General features: G+C 49.2%; 1 protein-coding gene across 1 annotated transcript in view; it reads right to left on the bottom strand.

Moving 5' to 3' along the window:
• LOC104360885 (collagen alpha-1(VII) chain-like) overlaps positions 1-15,850 on the bottom strand; it is a 118,517-nt gene that overhangs the window by 36,844 nt on the left and 65,823 nt on the right. The window contains exons 53-68 of the mRNA XM_032986727.1: positions 15,085-15,219; positions 14,320-14,439; positions 12,728-12,856; positions 12,337-12,453; positions 6,322-6,402; positions 6,160-6,210; positions 5,110-5,145; positions 4,947-4,991; positions 4,294-4,338; positions 3,630-3,665; positions 3,241-3,276; positions 2,668-2,727; positions 1,886-2,011; positions 1,005-1,076; positions 787-822; positions 434-493 (exon numbers count right to left, since the gene is read on the bottom strand). Of these exons, the coding sequence (XP_032842618.1) occupies positions 434-493; positions 787-822; positions 1,005-1,076; positions 1,886-2,011; positions 2,668-2,727; positions 3,241-3,276; positions 3,630-3,665; positions 4,294-4,338; positions 4,947-4,991; positions 5,110-5,145; positions 6,160-6,210; positions 6,322-6,402; positions 12,337-12,453; positions 12,728-12,856; positions 14,320-14,439; positions 15,085-15,219 (1,185 nt within the window). The remainder of the gene's footprint in view (positions 1-433; positions 494-786; positions 823-1,004; positions 1,077-1,885; positions 2,012-2,667; positions 2,728-3,240; positions 3,277-3,629; positions 3,666-4,293; positions 4,339-4,946; positions 4,992-5,109; positions 5,146-6,159; positions 6,211-6,321; positions 6,403-12,336; positions 12,454-12,727; positions 12,857-14,319; positions 14,440-15,084; positions 15,220-15,850) is intronic.

Genomic DNA, 15,850 nt, shown 5'->3' with positions numbered 1-15,850 from the left:
TAGCATGCTCAAAGCATACAAAACCGAGGTGGTTCCTCAGCGAGCTTCTAGTATTAAAACACAGATGTAGGGGTGTAGATATTGCCTTCAATGCTCCCATCCAGCCAGTGAGAGCAGAGCCAACACAGTTGGTGAGGCAGGATTCACTTGGCCGTGCTGTTGGCCAGCGTGACCTGCAGGGCTTGAGGGTGTCTAATTACGGAGGAGATGCTAATTGCAACATGTGGACAGATTCTGGTCAGTGCCAGCTCCAGCTGGGCATAGCAGTGTTCATCACCACCAAATCTGGCTGGTGAAAAATTAAGGAGGGCTCTGAAATCAGCCCTTGAGGCGTCTTCTAAAATGGGTGAGTGGGAGGTGATGGTATAAAGCTGCCTCTAAAAGAGGGTAGGTTGCAAGAAGCCGAGGCAGGAACATTTGTGGAGGGACTTACCCGAGGGCCAGGCAGTCCACGAGGACCTCTTGGGCCAGCTGCTCCAATGCCGATTTCTCCCTGCAGAACAGAGAACCCCAGAGCTCTCATATGGAGCAAGGACACCACATCACACGACTGCAGATTAATTTGGCCGTGATATAAAAGTCACAGAAAGAGTCAGGAGGCTCACTTCCATTCTGCTGCTCTCTCTGGAGGATGCTCCAGGAACCATGGGGAAGAAGGGCATGAGGGTGAAAGAGGGATGAAGTTGGATGAGGTCAGGGATAGGAGCCAGGGGAGGGTTGTGTGCTGTCCCATTTCCACCCCAGAAACTCAGCTGCTTGTGACCTGCCTGGCAGGTTGGCACTGACCTTGTTGCCTTTGGGTCCAGGTGTCCCTGGAGTTCCCTGTAAGGCAAGGAAAACAAAAGAGAAGGGAGAACTTTGCTTTGCAAGTCCCCAGTGCTCTTCTGCCTGTCCCAGTTCTTCAGGAAATGAAAGCACACCCAGCCCAGGTACCAGGGCCTCAACTTCTCCCTCAGCCATCTCTCTGCTGCTCAAAAGACACAAGGGCAATGTACAAAAGTCACCTCTTTTCCTGGGGATCCTGATGGTCCTGCGGGCCCAGGAAATCCATTCCGGCCTCTCTTCCCACGCTCCCCCTTGAAAACAAAATTCTTTAAGGAGGAGAAAACCCTGATGGGAAAGGTCCTGCTCTCCCCACACCAGACAGAAAGCAGGAGCTGGTGCCTCGAGATGTTCCCTGCCCTGGCAGCAAGCAGGAGGAGTAACGTCCTTGTGTGGGCCTCTTGTTGTAGAGGTGAGAGGACTCCAGCTACACCGAGACCCAGAGTTTAGGCATAATGCTGTCCCCCACCCCACCTCCAGCTAAGCCTCTATATCCCTGCAATGAGACTTACCCATTCCTCCCTCTGTTCCCACAGGCTAATGACCCCCAAAATCCCTTGCTGACATCCCCTGTGCTATTGCCACCCCTTTTCTTCCCAGTACTCCCACCAAGTCACATCACTAAATTTAAAAGAATAGTAACAGGTCCCCACCTTGCTTGGAGCTCCATTGGTTTTTTATTTGTTTTTTGTTTGTGTTTATTTTTTGTGTTTTTTTGTTGTTGTTGTTTTGTTTTGGGTTTTTTTTTTTTTCTTTCTTTTTTTTTTTTTTTCTTTTTTTTTTTAAAAAAAACTGAAGGACATCCCCCTGTACCAAATCTTTTAGACTTTTTTCTCCCTAACCACATCAGTTGGTCTAATAAATGCTGTTACCTCTCCTTTTGCAGCCATGTTTCATTCCTACTTCTCTTCACTGACTATGTATAGGTTCATGGGCTGGAGACCTGGATAGGTGGGGGCTTGACCCACAGTAGACACCTGCTGTAGCCAGTGTCAGTAGGCCCATCGCTGTTCTCACCTTGAGGTGGCTAACACATGATGTCCCATCACCTCACACCACCTACCTTCTGTCCTGGCATCCCAGGCAGACCTGGAGCTCCTCTGCCCCCCTGTGACCCGGGGATGCCGGCATTGCCGCGAATACCCTGGATACCCTGAGCTCCTGGAGGTCCTGGGGCCCCTGGCTCACCCTGTTGAGTGAATCACAAAGAATTTGGATCTTTGGCGGGATTAACTGTCCCCCTAAAGGTCCTGGAGAAAGCCTGGGGTGTCTCTCTGAATTCACATGACTGGTACACAAAACTGGGGCTACCTGCTCCGGCCCTGGTCCATAAGAGAGGTCCTAGAGCTGGAGAAAGGGCTGTACCATGGCTTGCTAAGCAGGGAGTCCCTACCTGCAGACCTCCAGAGCTTTCCAGTGAATTCAAACCCTGCAGACCTGCAACATCCCAGGGGATCACAGAAACGCATTTCTGCTGAGACCACAATTCCCCGGATCTTTTTTCACAGCCATATTTCACAGCCTGATCTAGTTGAAGATGTCCCCTGCTCATTGCAGGGGGGTTGGACTAGATGACCTTTAAAGGTCTTTTCCAACCCAAACCATTCTATGATTCTATGATATTTACCCTCTGGATTTCACCTGCTTTGAAATGGCCCTGTGGAGGACACAGAGTACTCCCTCTGTCCCAGACCCATGTGATGGTGTGTCTGGGACTGGCTTTGGTGCTTTATCTTTGTAGCTGCAGCCAGTGCTCCATATCCAGTGGTGGAAAGCAAGGACTACAAAGAGAAAGACCCAGAAAAGGACAAGTGAGATCCTATCTAGAAGAGAATAAATACTTACCTTAAATCCAGGTGGCCCAGCCTGACCAACAGGACCTCTGAACCCAATTCCTGGTTCTCCCTGTGAAGAGAAGATCAGGAATAACCAAGATCACTCCTTCCACTGTGGGATCATCAAAATGACAGCTTGCTTCATGCTGCTCCCTGGACACTCAGCTGAAGTCCCTCAAAGCTGATCCGACACTGAGGGTTTCTACAGAGCCCTCACTGACCATCATATCTCCTCTAGATGATGTGAAGTCTTATCTGACCTGAAGAGACAAAGCTGATGAGATCATTTAAACAGCTTTAGAAAAGAGGGAGCTGAGTTGCAGGAATATTACTGAGGTGGTATCAGAGGGCTATGGGCGAGACTCTGATCTTCTGCCATTATTTATTTATAAGGTAGGTGTCCTGTCTATGGGAGCCATCTGGAATCCCTCCCTAGTCAACAGAGAGACACCGGGTCCCTAGCGAGCAACTGGCCCCTGAGATGGAAGCGTTAGGTATGCAAAAGGAGGGGGGAGAACAGGAGGCAAGCTCCCACAGTTTAAGAAGAGACGCCCCTGACTGTGGTACCAACGTTGTTCTTTACCTTTTGACCATTTTCACCTCTGTCTCCTTTGGTGCCCTGTGAAATAAAGAGAGAGTTTCCAAGCCTGTGCGAGAGGTCATGTGAAGTACCACCTCAGTGCAAAGCCCAGAAAGAGCAAAGGTTTCCAGTTGTGCTCATAGCCTACGGTAGCATGGAGCAAGCGGCTCCTCTGACCTCCACCTCTTTTCCCCAGAGGAGGTGGGCAGTGGCTGCGTGACCGGGGAAGAGACAAATGCCCTAACACAGAGCCGCGCTCCTCCCAAGAGATGGAGTATTGGCTTGACCCAACAGATTTTGACTTTCCAATGGCAACCTCCAGTTCTGGATTTGGGCCGCTTAGCTGGTAATGCTGTACTGCTCCAGCTGCTGATACCGACTCCACAGCTCACCTTTTCTCCAGGTTCCCCCATCTCCCCAGGCTGCCCCTGCAAGACAAAAACCATCCACCTTCCAGCCACTTCCCCTCTGTCTCTCCCTTCTCATTCTTGTATCCCCAGGGTGCTGCACCAAACAGGTATTAAAATGGTAGCCCGTGTAAAATACCCCCTCCCCATCGGGCTATGCCTTTTAATAACAACCCTGCCTTGTCTGATTTTCTCCTCAATATCTGGGTCCCACCACCCCAGATCTGCCATTTGGTCCCTAAAAGCCTTTGCTGCCAAAAGTGTTCATGAAATGGTGTTTTGTGTGGCCCTTCTTCCATCTCTGCCCTTGTGTCAGGGCTGGCGTTTGCTTGTTTGTCACCTGGGTTAGTTCACTGATCCGGCAGAAAGCGAACATCAGGCAAACCCCCTGAATTTTGGCATTTCCTCCTGAGCACATGGCAGATGTGTGTTAGCATTGCTTGAAGGGAGGGAACAGAAACACGCTACCGTGTTCAGGGATAAAGGTGGGACTGTGGCAATCCCCATTTATATCAGCACAGTCTCCCACAAACCCCGAATGTCCTCTCCATCAGCACATCCCCAGCTGCCTCTCCCTTTCCAGACCCTCCTAGCACAGAGAGCCTTCTCCTGGTCTCAGAGGTTCAGGCCAGAAAAGTGCTAACACTACCTTTTCTCCTTTGTCTCCACGGATTCCTGGAGCACCCATTTCTCCCTGGAAAACAACAGGCAACCCCTTCAATTGCAAACATGCATTGCATTATAATGAGGAATTTTTCCTTCTCTCTTTGGATCAGGTGGGTGCTGCCCTCATTCCTGCATCGGCTTTTGACAAACATCTGTGGAGGAACCCCTCATTTCCACCACTTGCATTCCCAGACCAGACTGGGGATGTTCCTGACCTCATCCCTTCTATCCTGTGCAGTGGAAATGCAGAGAGAGAAAATATAAATTGCAGAGTAAGGGCCAGCTATGAGTGATAAGCTGAGGGTCTCCCTGCCCCGGGATACTGCGGATGTTAAAGGATGCCATGAGATTGGGGGAGACAGAAGAAGTCCACAGAGGACAAAATTATTGAGGATCCCCAAAACACAAACCCCATGTTTGGATCAGCTTCTATAAGTTCAAGCCTGGAATCTCTGCTCATTACACCAATGGCTGAAATTGTTGATTACTACCTCTTGAACACACTGGCCTGGCCAATTTTCACCCGTGATTCCTCAGCCTCCAAATGACACTGCTTTGGGAGATGGATCAATATCCTGACTCCCCTCGCATGTGCCGTTGGGTATCTGCATTAAAAGGTGAAACAAAGGCACTGACCTTTTGGCCATGGGAAGGTGGATCTGAAGGGCCAGTTTCCTCCTTCTGTATGGAAAAAAATGCACATATAGAACCAGGCTGGGATGCGGTGTGATGGGAGAAAGGATCAGCTGCATCCTCACCACACACAGCTGTGATAAGGAGTACAACATGAACATTGTACCTTAATTCTCCTTGGGTGGTGAGAGCCTGGGTATGCCTTGAATCAAAAAAGAAAAGAGGAAAGTGTGAGAGCAGTCGGAGAAACTTTTCACCCATGAGCCATGGAAAAAACATCTCTGAGTGGCGAGATGTTAGGCAGCAAGTGGGGAGGCTGGAGGCATCTCACAGGGAAGCCGTGTGTTACTGGGGATCACGAGAACCCCGTTGAAGGTCTCCTGGTTGGATATGAGGTGGCCTCCAGGCTCCTTCTGATCTGCTCCAGCCCGGATGGGACATCTGAGAGCTGGTGCTGCCCATTGCATATGGGCTGTCAGGGTCCCTGAACCAAGAAATGCCGCAGTACCAGGCTTTTGGCCACGGCACAGATGCCCCACCTTAACCCTGGCCCTTTATGGAGGGCTATGAGAAGATGTTTTTTCTCATGGTGCGGATGAGCTCAGCTCAGCGCTGCCATTCCTCTTGGGAACGCAGGGCGAGGGTCACTCACTGCTTTTAAAGTAATTCGTTCAAACTTAGGGAAAACCTGTTGGTCAGAATTTTTCATCGCTAAGTCCTGGAAATAGGCCTTTCTCTCTTAAATTTTGCAAAAATCAACTCTTTTCACTTTCCATTTCTGGCATAGTGTGTTGAAGTCAACAATGTCATTGTGCAGGTGTGTCAGAAATGTATGTGTTTAGAAGTACACACGTATATTTACACATTTAAACACACTTGAAAATATCTTCTAAACTTTCAGGACACAGAAGACTCTCCAGTTATGCTGCTTTCCCCATGAACCTGGTTATTATGTTCCCTCACTGATTAAGTTTGATTTTCCCTACTTCTGTTTTCCGAGGATCGCATTTCCCTTGCCAGATACAGGGAGAACAATCTGCTCTGCCAAGAGAGACAGCTTCTGCAGCAGCTGTTTCTTGCTTTATTTATTAATATTTATCACTAACCTTTCACACCCCCCCCCTCTACACTCATCGTGACTTTGCACAAGTAGGCAGTTGGGGTTCCCCTTGCGTCCATGTGTTTGAAGACACCCTTGTACAGGGTCTTGACTCACCGTGGATCCAGATGGGGATTTCCGAGCTCCCCGGGCACCGGGTGGATGAACCTGGGATGGAGCCAACAACGAAGGGTCACCGCTTCCTCCTGGATCACACCGATGGTTCTGCTCTTGCACACAGGCCAGCCCGAAGCCACCGCGGTGAAATGGGGTCTTTACCGCGGGCCTCTCGTGCACAGGAGATCTCCTGGCTCTCACGTGCCTTGGGAGTGCAGAGCCATCGTCTGAATTCACATTTTCCTGTGGGAAGGGAAACAGCATCCTGCTGAACGCCTAATATTATATATATTATAATATTAACTGTGCAATTAATTATTTACTGCTATTTCAAAGAAATAAAACCCACCTAAAATATTGCAACTTTGAACTTTAAATGGCTCCCTGCACCAGCCATGCCCGAGTGACACACCTGCTATACATTTAATGATTGGAATAAGACAGCTATTAGTGCCTATTAATGTCTACATGTTAATCTGCCACTTGGTGATGTTTGCAGCGCTCATGCTTTTGGCTGATATCTATTTAAGGCACACACAGTGAAGACTGCACAAATAGTTACTGGCCTGGCTCATAAATTGCTTGTTCTTTTCCATATTAGCAACGGTGAATTATCTACTTGCTGTTGTAAAAATTATAATATTCCTAGCTGCTCAGTATCTCGGGGTACAGCAATTATTCCTTGAACCACACAGTGGAAACACTGCAGTGTAGCTTTGGGGAATATTTTGATATGAAAGCAAAAAAGAAGTGGATTTATTTATAACAGAAGAAAGCTGGGCACGTCCTTGCACCCAAACACCTGAGACCCGCCAGGAGCACATGAAGGAGAGGGAAAAATCAGGATGGGATGCAGTTATGTAGCACCATTAACACATTTTTTGTTGCAGAAACAAAGACTCAGACCCATCTCAATTAATTTCACCTAGAAGGACGTGTTGAGATTTTTAGATGGTTAAAGTTAAGGAAAAATAAATCCTAAATGAAGGATTTCCAGGAAATGCTGGTTAGTCCAGACCTGGATGTTATAGTGTCAGGTTTTCAGGGATGATAGTCCTGTTTTGGTGGATTTTAACTAGCTGGATGATAATTTCACCTAGTGGCTAATGATTGCAGGAAGATTCTGACTCACCAAAATACGTAAGGGAAAAAAATAATATTATTTTGGTCCAATTAAAATTGAAATTCTTTACTGCAAGATAGCGAGGACGACAGGAGGAGGAACAAAAGACAGGTCAGTGATGCGCTGGCACAGATTGCTCAGGGGAGTGCCCGTCTAGGGTGGTTTTTGTGGGACAAGCTAGAGAACCGTCTCCCAGCTTTACGCAGAGGTGACCTGGGTGGGCCAGACGGCACCATCAGATGAGTTCCTGTGGACGTTCCCGTCCATCCTGCGCTGGGCCACAGCTCCTCTGCGTGCTGTCGTGGTTTGGGGCTGGTCGGCACCCAACCCCCGCAGGTGGTCACCCTCCCTTCCCCCTCCCCACCTGGGGATTAGAGGGGTGAAGGGAGACTCGCAGGCTGAGATAAGAACAGTTTAATAATGGCAATATAACGAGAACAATGATGATGATGCGGAAAAAAAAAAAACTACTATATAAACAGGCAATGCCCAACGTAATTGCTCCCCACCCGCTGACCAATCCCCAGCCCGTTCCCGGCCGGCGACCCCGAGATACCAAGATCCCACAATCGCAATCCTGGAAGCGAGAGAGAGAGAGCCCCCTCCCAACCACCCCTCCTCTATACAGTGAGCATGACGTGCCATGATATGGAATATTTCACTGGCCAGTTTGGGGCTGGTGCTCTGTCCGTGCTCCCTCCCTGCGCCCTTGCGCACGGGCAGGACGTGGGGAGTCGGAGAGTCCTCGAAGTCTCGGTAGCAGCTGAAACCATCAGTGTGCTATCGGCATTCTTCCCATACCAACCCCAAAGCTAAATCCAAAACACAGCACTCCTCTAGTCCCCGAAAAGGAATATTAACTCTATTTCAGCCCAAACCAAGACGCATTCCCACCGTCTGTAAAACCCTGCTGCTATTTAGCACGGGCCCGCCTTCAACTCGCAGGCGTGCGAACAAGCGTCACACGGCAGCGGCGAGGCAAGCCCACGGGTTGCCGAGACCTCGCCGAGGTTTTTGAAGGCGACCCGTATGCATGCGATCTCATAAAGCTGCCATTTACTGGGGTGGTGGGAAATTGCAGGGGATAATAACCCTCCTCCGTTCTGCAATTCCTCCGCAATTTTAGCAGTTTCCTGCTCTGAGATGCCAGCAATAAGGCACCTCAAAGAAAAGTAGAAAGTCTGCTGCTTTCTGAAGGCGTGATTTACTGATGGCAGGTGGCAGAGTAAAAAAGAAAAGAGAGAAGGGATAAAAAGGAGGAAAGGAACAGATAAAATTAGGTCGAGAAAGAGAAAAATGGAAATCAAAAAAGGAGTAGAGGAAAATATTCCTGCAAAGAAAGAGGTACAGGAAAGAGGGAAATAGAAAAGGCCAAGAAGATATCAAGTAGGAAAATGAAGTGACTATGGGTTTATCCACATGGGGACAACCAGGGACATTTATCTGAATTAACTCCCAAAATGAGGAAGCTTAACTGGAGGGGAGATGGGAGAGAGAGGAGGCAGGAATTGGCTGGTACAGTCCTGTAACACCAAAGAAGTGGCTCATCCATGGAAAGAGTAACCAGCCACCACTTCTCACACAGGCACGTGTACCTGGGCTCATCCGGCCTCTTTATACCAGTTAATTTGCTTCCCCCATTAACTCCTGCCAGCCAGAAATTGCAGCTCTGAGATGAAGCTCTTGGGCTATTACAGGCTGCTTCTCTCTAGGGCCCCACGAACCTTTTAACAGGTAAAATTTGTGATTAGAGCTGCTGCTGACAGGAAAACAACCGGCTCCATTTCGCTCCCTTTGCTGAAGTTCAGTTTGGCCGCAGGAGCTGAACTGTGGGGTGAGAGGATGCAGGAGCTGCAGGGAGAGAGGGGCTGCTGCTGTTTCCCTCCCTTTGCACACATTCTTCCTTCCTCCTGAGGATAAAGGGGATTTCATACCAAATGCAACCGAGGGAAATGCCTTGGGGTGTAGATCCCAGTGTGCTAGGGGGTTTGAAGGGCCCTAAAAAGCTTTTGGCAGCTGTTACACTTTTACCAATGCCCCTATCAAAATGGGGATCATCGGACACGAGAGCAGAAAGGGCGGTTCTATCGGCCTGTCTTCATTTGATGGGGAATCCTCCGGGCTGGCATTCAGTAAAAGGTGACTGGTAATATCAGGTTGCAGAATTACACCAGTAATTATTGCCAAACACATAAATGCAGCATCGCTGTCGGATGGCACCGATATTGCACGCGCTAATCTGCAGGGCTCTTCAACACCAGCCCAAAATGGGGCAGGAGATCAACTCTATAAACCCAAAGTGCAAACTTCCCCCCCCCCAGGATAACTCAGGCAGTGACAGTCAGGGAATCGCTGCCTTGTCCCATCTCTTCCAGCCTGCTCCCAGGGTTAATCAGCTTGAGCTCTAATTTCCCATTTGAATTATAAGTCTTTAGTTTCTTCCCTCCAGCTCTCCTGCCTTTCACCGCAAGATTAAAGAGCCCTTTAACATTTGACATCTCCTCCCTGCAAAAAAATCTTTGATGCATAAATCAAATCATCTCAAGCACCCTGAGTTTGGCTAAGAAATAGCTGGGTTTAGGTCTCTCGTGATAAATGAGCCTGCAAGCCACCTACAAATCAGTTTTGTGGCTCTGCTCTGCACTTCCCATGGGGCTTTAAAATAAAAAGTGGCATCCCCAACAGGATACGGAGATTGCTTTTGGTCCTTGGGATGCAGGCATGGGGCTTTAAAATAAAAGGTGACATCCCAATCAGGCCACAGAGATTGTTTGTGGTCCTTGGGATGCAGGGATTAAATGAATTGCTTACATTCCTGGTGACAGAGGACAGTTCTTCTTTCTGCCCAAATGTCACATTTGGCATGGTCACATGGTCCCTTTTCCTTCCCAGTGCCATGACCATGGTGTCTGGGCACACGGATGCACTTATATCTCAGACACCCAGCAAATAGGGGTCACTCCTGTTTCGCCGAGGAAGAAGATGCTGTGTCTGTGGTGGGTCTGATTTATTAAATGACTCCACACAAGGGCACGTGTGAAGCCATAAATTTGCTCACAAAGAGCATCCAGTGTGGCTAAAATCCATAGTTTCGAATGGAAAGTCAGGACCTCCCCCAAGTTCATGGTCTCTGGGTGCAGGTCCTTAGGGACTGAGCTCTACCTACTTTGGAGAGCAGGACACCAAAAACCTCCCACCTCAGGCAGGGCCCTGGAGCCTGTTCTCCAAGAAATTGGGGGGGTTGGGCTCCATCTTCTCTGCTTCCAGATCTCTCTCCATTTTAACCATGCTCAGCCAAGGGAACGGGCGCATCCAGGAGGTGAAACAGAGCTGCTGGATGCTCATGGCACAGGCCACCGTCCCCAGAGCTGCAGTTCACACCCGTACACGCCTGTGTGGGATGGGGGTGGGTGGGTGTGTGTGGGTGTGTGTGTGCCGGGAGCCCTCTCGTGGCTGCTGCAACATCGTGTGTTCCAGCTCCGTGCTTCAGCGTGGTGTTTAATCCAGCCGGGATTAATCCAGATCCAGCTGGGAGACAGCTAAAAGCGATGGGAGCAGAAGCAAGTGTTCAGCAGACTGCCTAAATCAGAGCAAGATTTCCTCCGACAGGGTCTCCCCACTTTGAGCTACTCCCTCATTGCTATTCCTAGAAATAACGCTGTTCCTAGCAGCAACTGTGTCTGTAGCTACAAGCAAACATCCAAGGGATTTTTCAGTTGGCTTTTTAAGGCTGTCGGTATCCTGTCTCTGAGTATTTTCAAAAACAGCCTTTCCTCCATCACACGGGAGCACATCAGAGTGCAAAGGTGTTCAGACACCTCTGGATGAATGCATTTTTCCCTCTCTCCATCACTGGGGCTTGTGTCACTCAATGCGTGGTGTCAGGGCAGGGTCTCACAGCTGGGCCGGGCTGTGCACTTACGTTTATAGTGATGTTCAAACTGGAGGGTGCTGGGTTTGGTACATGGCAGTGGAGCACGGTTTGGGCTCTCAGAACATACATGCCCAGGAGGGCAGAAAAAAAAAAAAAAAAGTGAAATGGAGCGTTAGGGCTCACACAATCACATTACAGCAACACCACAACTTATTGCCCATCAGCTGAGCTGTGATAACTGATGCTACCAGCCCAGATGCACCCTCCAACTTTGCTGAAAATTATATAACATGTCTTAGAGGGTATGTACACATGCGCTTGTAAAGCACTTCTACCTCCTGACTATGGAAGAAACCTCTGCTTTGCTACCATCCTTCAGCTGAAGTGCAGTAACAAACCACTTCAACTTTTAAGAGTCAGACCTTGAAGGAAGAGGTAAGGTGTGTCGCCCTGCATCATGTTTCCTCTGGGACAGTCACCTTATCTCAGCTGACCCACAAAGGCTTGTTAAATTACAATTTACTCCTGTTGGTGAGTCCTTAAAAAGAAGAAAGTCCCCAAATTCCTGCTTGGACCCTGAAATCCTCTTCTTTAAGAGAGTCAGACTCTGCACTCTAGAGCTGAGCCCAGGACAGTGCATATCAGGGTCTAAAACACTTAACACTGTGCAGGGAAACCTGAGAGTCTGTGGACTATTCTGAGACATCTGTGGAAAGTAAGATGGAAAAGGAAATATCTTGCCAGGGGGCATATCTTAAATTCCTTGTCTGGGGTCTGCACTGTCCCTGGAGGATTGCAAGTCTGATTTAAAAAAGTATTGAGAATCCTCAACTATGCAATCAACCAAACCCAAATAATAGGATGGATGCTGTGGTCAGATGGATTCAGAGTAGAAGGAGGTTGTCCTTTTTCCCCACCTCCCTGAAAAGTGGATAATTAACCAACACAACATTTGCCAAGGATTCTGGGGGGCTCCCACTTCCCTGCCTGTATGCAAAGGACAAGGTTGGCCATCAGCCTCCTGCCCAGGTCCCCGGTCTGAGCAGTGGTGTCCTCCAGGGATGTGGGGGGAGCTGCCCCAGGACTCAGCACTGGGTGAGAGATGTGCAGGCCAGTCCCTTCCAGTCTATCACTTATCTCCACACTGTTTTACTCCCCAGAACTGCTGGGGAAGACATACATGGCTGGTATCCTGTTGTGGTTGTCCTTCCACCCTCTCCTCCAAGGCCTTGAGAAGCTCCATGGACTGGCTTCCTTGCAGATCATCTTCTGGGCGCAGTGGGGGCACAGCCAAGCTCTGAAGAGGGTGATGGGTAAGTGACAACACAGTCTCACTAATTACCACAGCAGCAGATGGAAAACAAGACCCTTTCCCAAGCTCTGACACTGATTCATGACGAGATCCTTATCCTTTCCCTAACTCAGCTTTTCACTGCAGTAAAATAGGGGCAAAACTTACGGAATCGCAATGTTTTGTCCAATCAACCTCTGAGAAATGTAACTCCTTTGTATCTATTAAATTAGCACAAATGGAAAAATAATTAGAAGTCACTGAACAGGCATTTACATACAGTGCTGAGAGAAGTGTTTGTCCCTCCTGAATCTCTCTCCTTCCTTCTTTCCTCAGATGTTTTCTCCAGAGACTCAGAAGGGTTTCCTAGGAACTGGTACTCAGGTTCAGAACCACCAGCAGATAAACCCTGTGGAGACAAAGAAAGTTACTGCTTTTTCTAAGTCAAGATATCACCCACAGTACACTGCTTTATCAACACTGTGATGTATTCAATCACGTGCTCAGAGACAGCAGGACAAGGCTGGAGAGCCAAGGCGTCAAGACCTCTCTTGCATCTTATTTGCGAAGCGCCGATAAGGATGGGCTGGGACAGACTGCAAGGATCCCCCGTGGGTTAGAGGGCTGCTTTGACCCCCTTTGCCCTCTGGTTGAAGTCCAGCCTAGATAGGCTGGCCCAGGTGAGCGGAGAGGTCCCCAACCCTTCCTGCCAGATTAGACTGGGCTCAAAAGCCCAACAGAGACAGCTTCGTTGTCTCTGTACCCCAAATCCCAGCAATGATGTCTCCAGGGTTGCTGGCATACGTCCAGTTTGTGTCTCTTGGTGCAAACACATCTACTGGTGAGCACTCCATCCCCCCTCAAGCCCCTAAAACGCTATCATCCAGGTTGTGATGATCTAAAAAAGCAACGTGTCTCACCTGAGGTCACAGCAGGAGCCTGGAGCTGAGAGGGGATGAGCCTGTCTCACCCTGTCTAAGAACCTGAGCAACTGGGTCATCACTGAACCAACCACAGAGGAAGATAAAATCATCAGGAGCTGGTTCCAACACCCCCACAGCTCTTGTGCTCCATTTAAAGGCAGCATTTCCTACCAGTGACCTACAAGTGTTTATGGAGAGTGAGTCACTTCTTGGCTGTCATAAAAAGAGGATGAGAAAAGCCCCACTGCAGCTGCAGGCACTATTTCCTGAACTATCTCTTATCAGGACCGTCTAGTATCAGCAAATTAAGATCCATGACTCCTCCAGCAGCTATGAGAGGTGACCTGGATACAGCTCTCTGATATTGAATTCAAGTAGGTGTGCTGCACCACATTGGAACTTGGGTGCAGTATGGAGATTAAGACTTAACATTGCTAATAAATTCCTAATTCCCATAAACACAAACTATCTATTACTTGCAATTGCAAAGGATGCAGGTGACTAGATTATCTCTAGCAATTAGCCTGGTTACTCAAGCAAACGAGAGCTATGGAGTCATAGCAGGGACTCCTCTCTTGGGCAATCTTAATCTAATTTGACTGCAGGATTGGATCCATCCCTGCTGGGGCAGGAGAGATGCACCTAGATTACAGCTTCCAAGTGAAGAGAAGTTGCAGGGCAAGTTCAACAGATAACCAGCACGGGGATGGCTTGAAACCAGCCCAACGGGGGCTGGTGTTTTGCTCAGAAGAGAAGGATGAGTTGTGGTTGGGTGGAAAGGGAGGATGAAGATCAGCAGGAGGCATCACTGAAGCATGGACTGGGAGCTCACAGGCAGCTGGTACACATTTGATGTGCAATCTCTTAGTATTTTTTCTGCAGCAGACCAGACAGACAGGAGCACAGGTCTACATAACTACACTTCATCTGCTCTGCTCTTTATTTTCACCTTAGGGAGTCCTCCAGACACTGGCACCCTGAACTGGGCCTCCACCTCCAGGCTCTGTGCTTCTTCTGTCACCTCAGTGCTGGCCAGGGCATCATGAGAAGTATCAAATGCCAGTGAATCCTGCAACATCAAAAGAAGTGGGTTGGTGTGGCGATGAAAAACCTGAGCTCCCAGGATCCACACATGTGATGAGCTGGATCCTAATGGGTTATTTCTGCCCACTGCCCCATCCCTCCAGCATACTCTGTCCCACCTGGTGGCTTTTTCAAATCAGGACGGAGTAAGTAGTCAGCAATTCCCTGCTGGCCACCTCCAAGCCTTCCTTCCAAGCCTGCCCTACCTCCCTGGGATCCCTCTTGCTTTTGAGGCTGCCCTTGTGATCGCTTCTCGTGCTTTCAGCTGCTTTTCTCCCCTTGCACACCCACCACTCCAACAACCCCCAGCCCTCAAAGGGCACAAGGAGGCTGATGGCTTTGGAGGATGGCTTCCAGCTACCTCCGCCAACAACGGTTGACTGATTCCTTTATTTCCACTGAAAAAAAAAAAAAGCATTTTGCAATCTGTCAGTTTAACCTGAAGATCCAAGATCCTGGTGTGAGCCATTAGCTGCTTCCAGCTTAACTGTTTCTTGCAGTGGCTGCAAGTCACTCTAAGCTGCTTGATGACAGAGGTGACCCTAAAGCCTTCAGTGATTCACTCCTGTCTCTCTCTCATTTCCCTCGAGGTCTGTCTGCCCCCCTGAGGATGACAGATGACAATACTCACGCCATGCTTGGTGGCATACAGAGCTGCCTGCTTTCTCCTGGAGGTCTTGCTTGTCCTGCAGCCACCCAGCTGCTGCACCAGCCCATCCAGCCCGTCCCGCAGGAGCGCGTTGGAGAGGTCCTTCAGCAGTGCCAGCTGCAACCAGTGGAGACCATTAAGGCCGTAGCCCTGTGCCACCCCCCCTCTTCCTGATGCACAACAGTCCAAGTGTAGCCACCCCAAAACAACGGCTGATGCATTTCCAGTGGGGGTCACGGGGCCCCTGGTGAAGCAACGTGTCTGACAGCCAACGGCTGATTTAAATACAGCTGTCTACAGTTTGGGCATCTAGGAGCTGATCGATGGTGCTTACACAGTGGTTCTCCCCATTCTGAATAAAACTCCTACGTTAGACCAGATTGGCCAGTCCCTCACCTCCCTTGGTCACATCTCCAGAGCTTACAGAAAGGAGCTGAAGGTAACGAGCACAACTGTAAGTACCTGCCTGGTAGATACTAAAAGCTGAGCCTCTTCACACTTCCTGAGCTTGACGGCAACCTTGAGAGTGGAGAGGGAGGCCATCAGCCTAGCACTGCTGTAATGCACAGTGATTATTCACTATTATTTGCGTCACGAGCTAAGGAACAACCTAAACTGGACTTTGCACTAAACGGGATACACAGAGTGGCCAGAGCACCCAGAAGGTTGTGCGGGTCTCCTCTACCACCTCTACCAGGTGGTAGCACCAAGCTCTGAATGGGCATTTGCCAAGTCTCAATGTCACAGA

Source organism: Tyto alba, unplaced genomic scaffold, assembly GCF_018691265.1.
Source record: "Tyto alba isolate M040663 unplaced genomic scaffold, T.alba_DEE_v4.0 Super-Scaffold_2, whole genome shotgun sequence".
In the NCBI taxonomy this organism is placed as follows: domain Eukaryota; kingdom Metazoa; phylum Chordata; class Aves; order Strigiformes; family Tytonidae; genus Tyto; species Tyto alba.
This window is presented reverse-complemented; position numbering and strand designations above follow the sequence as displayed.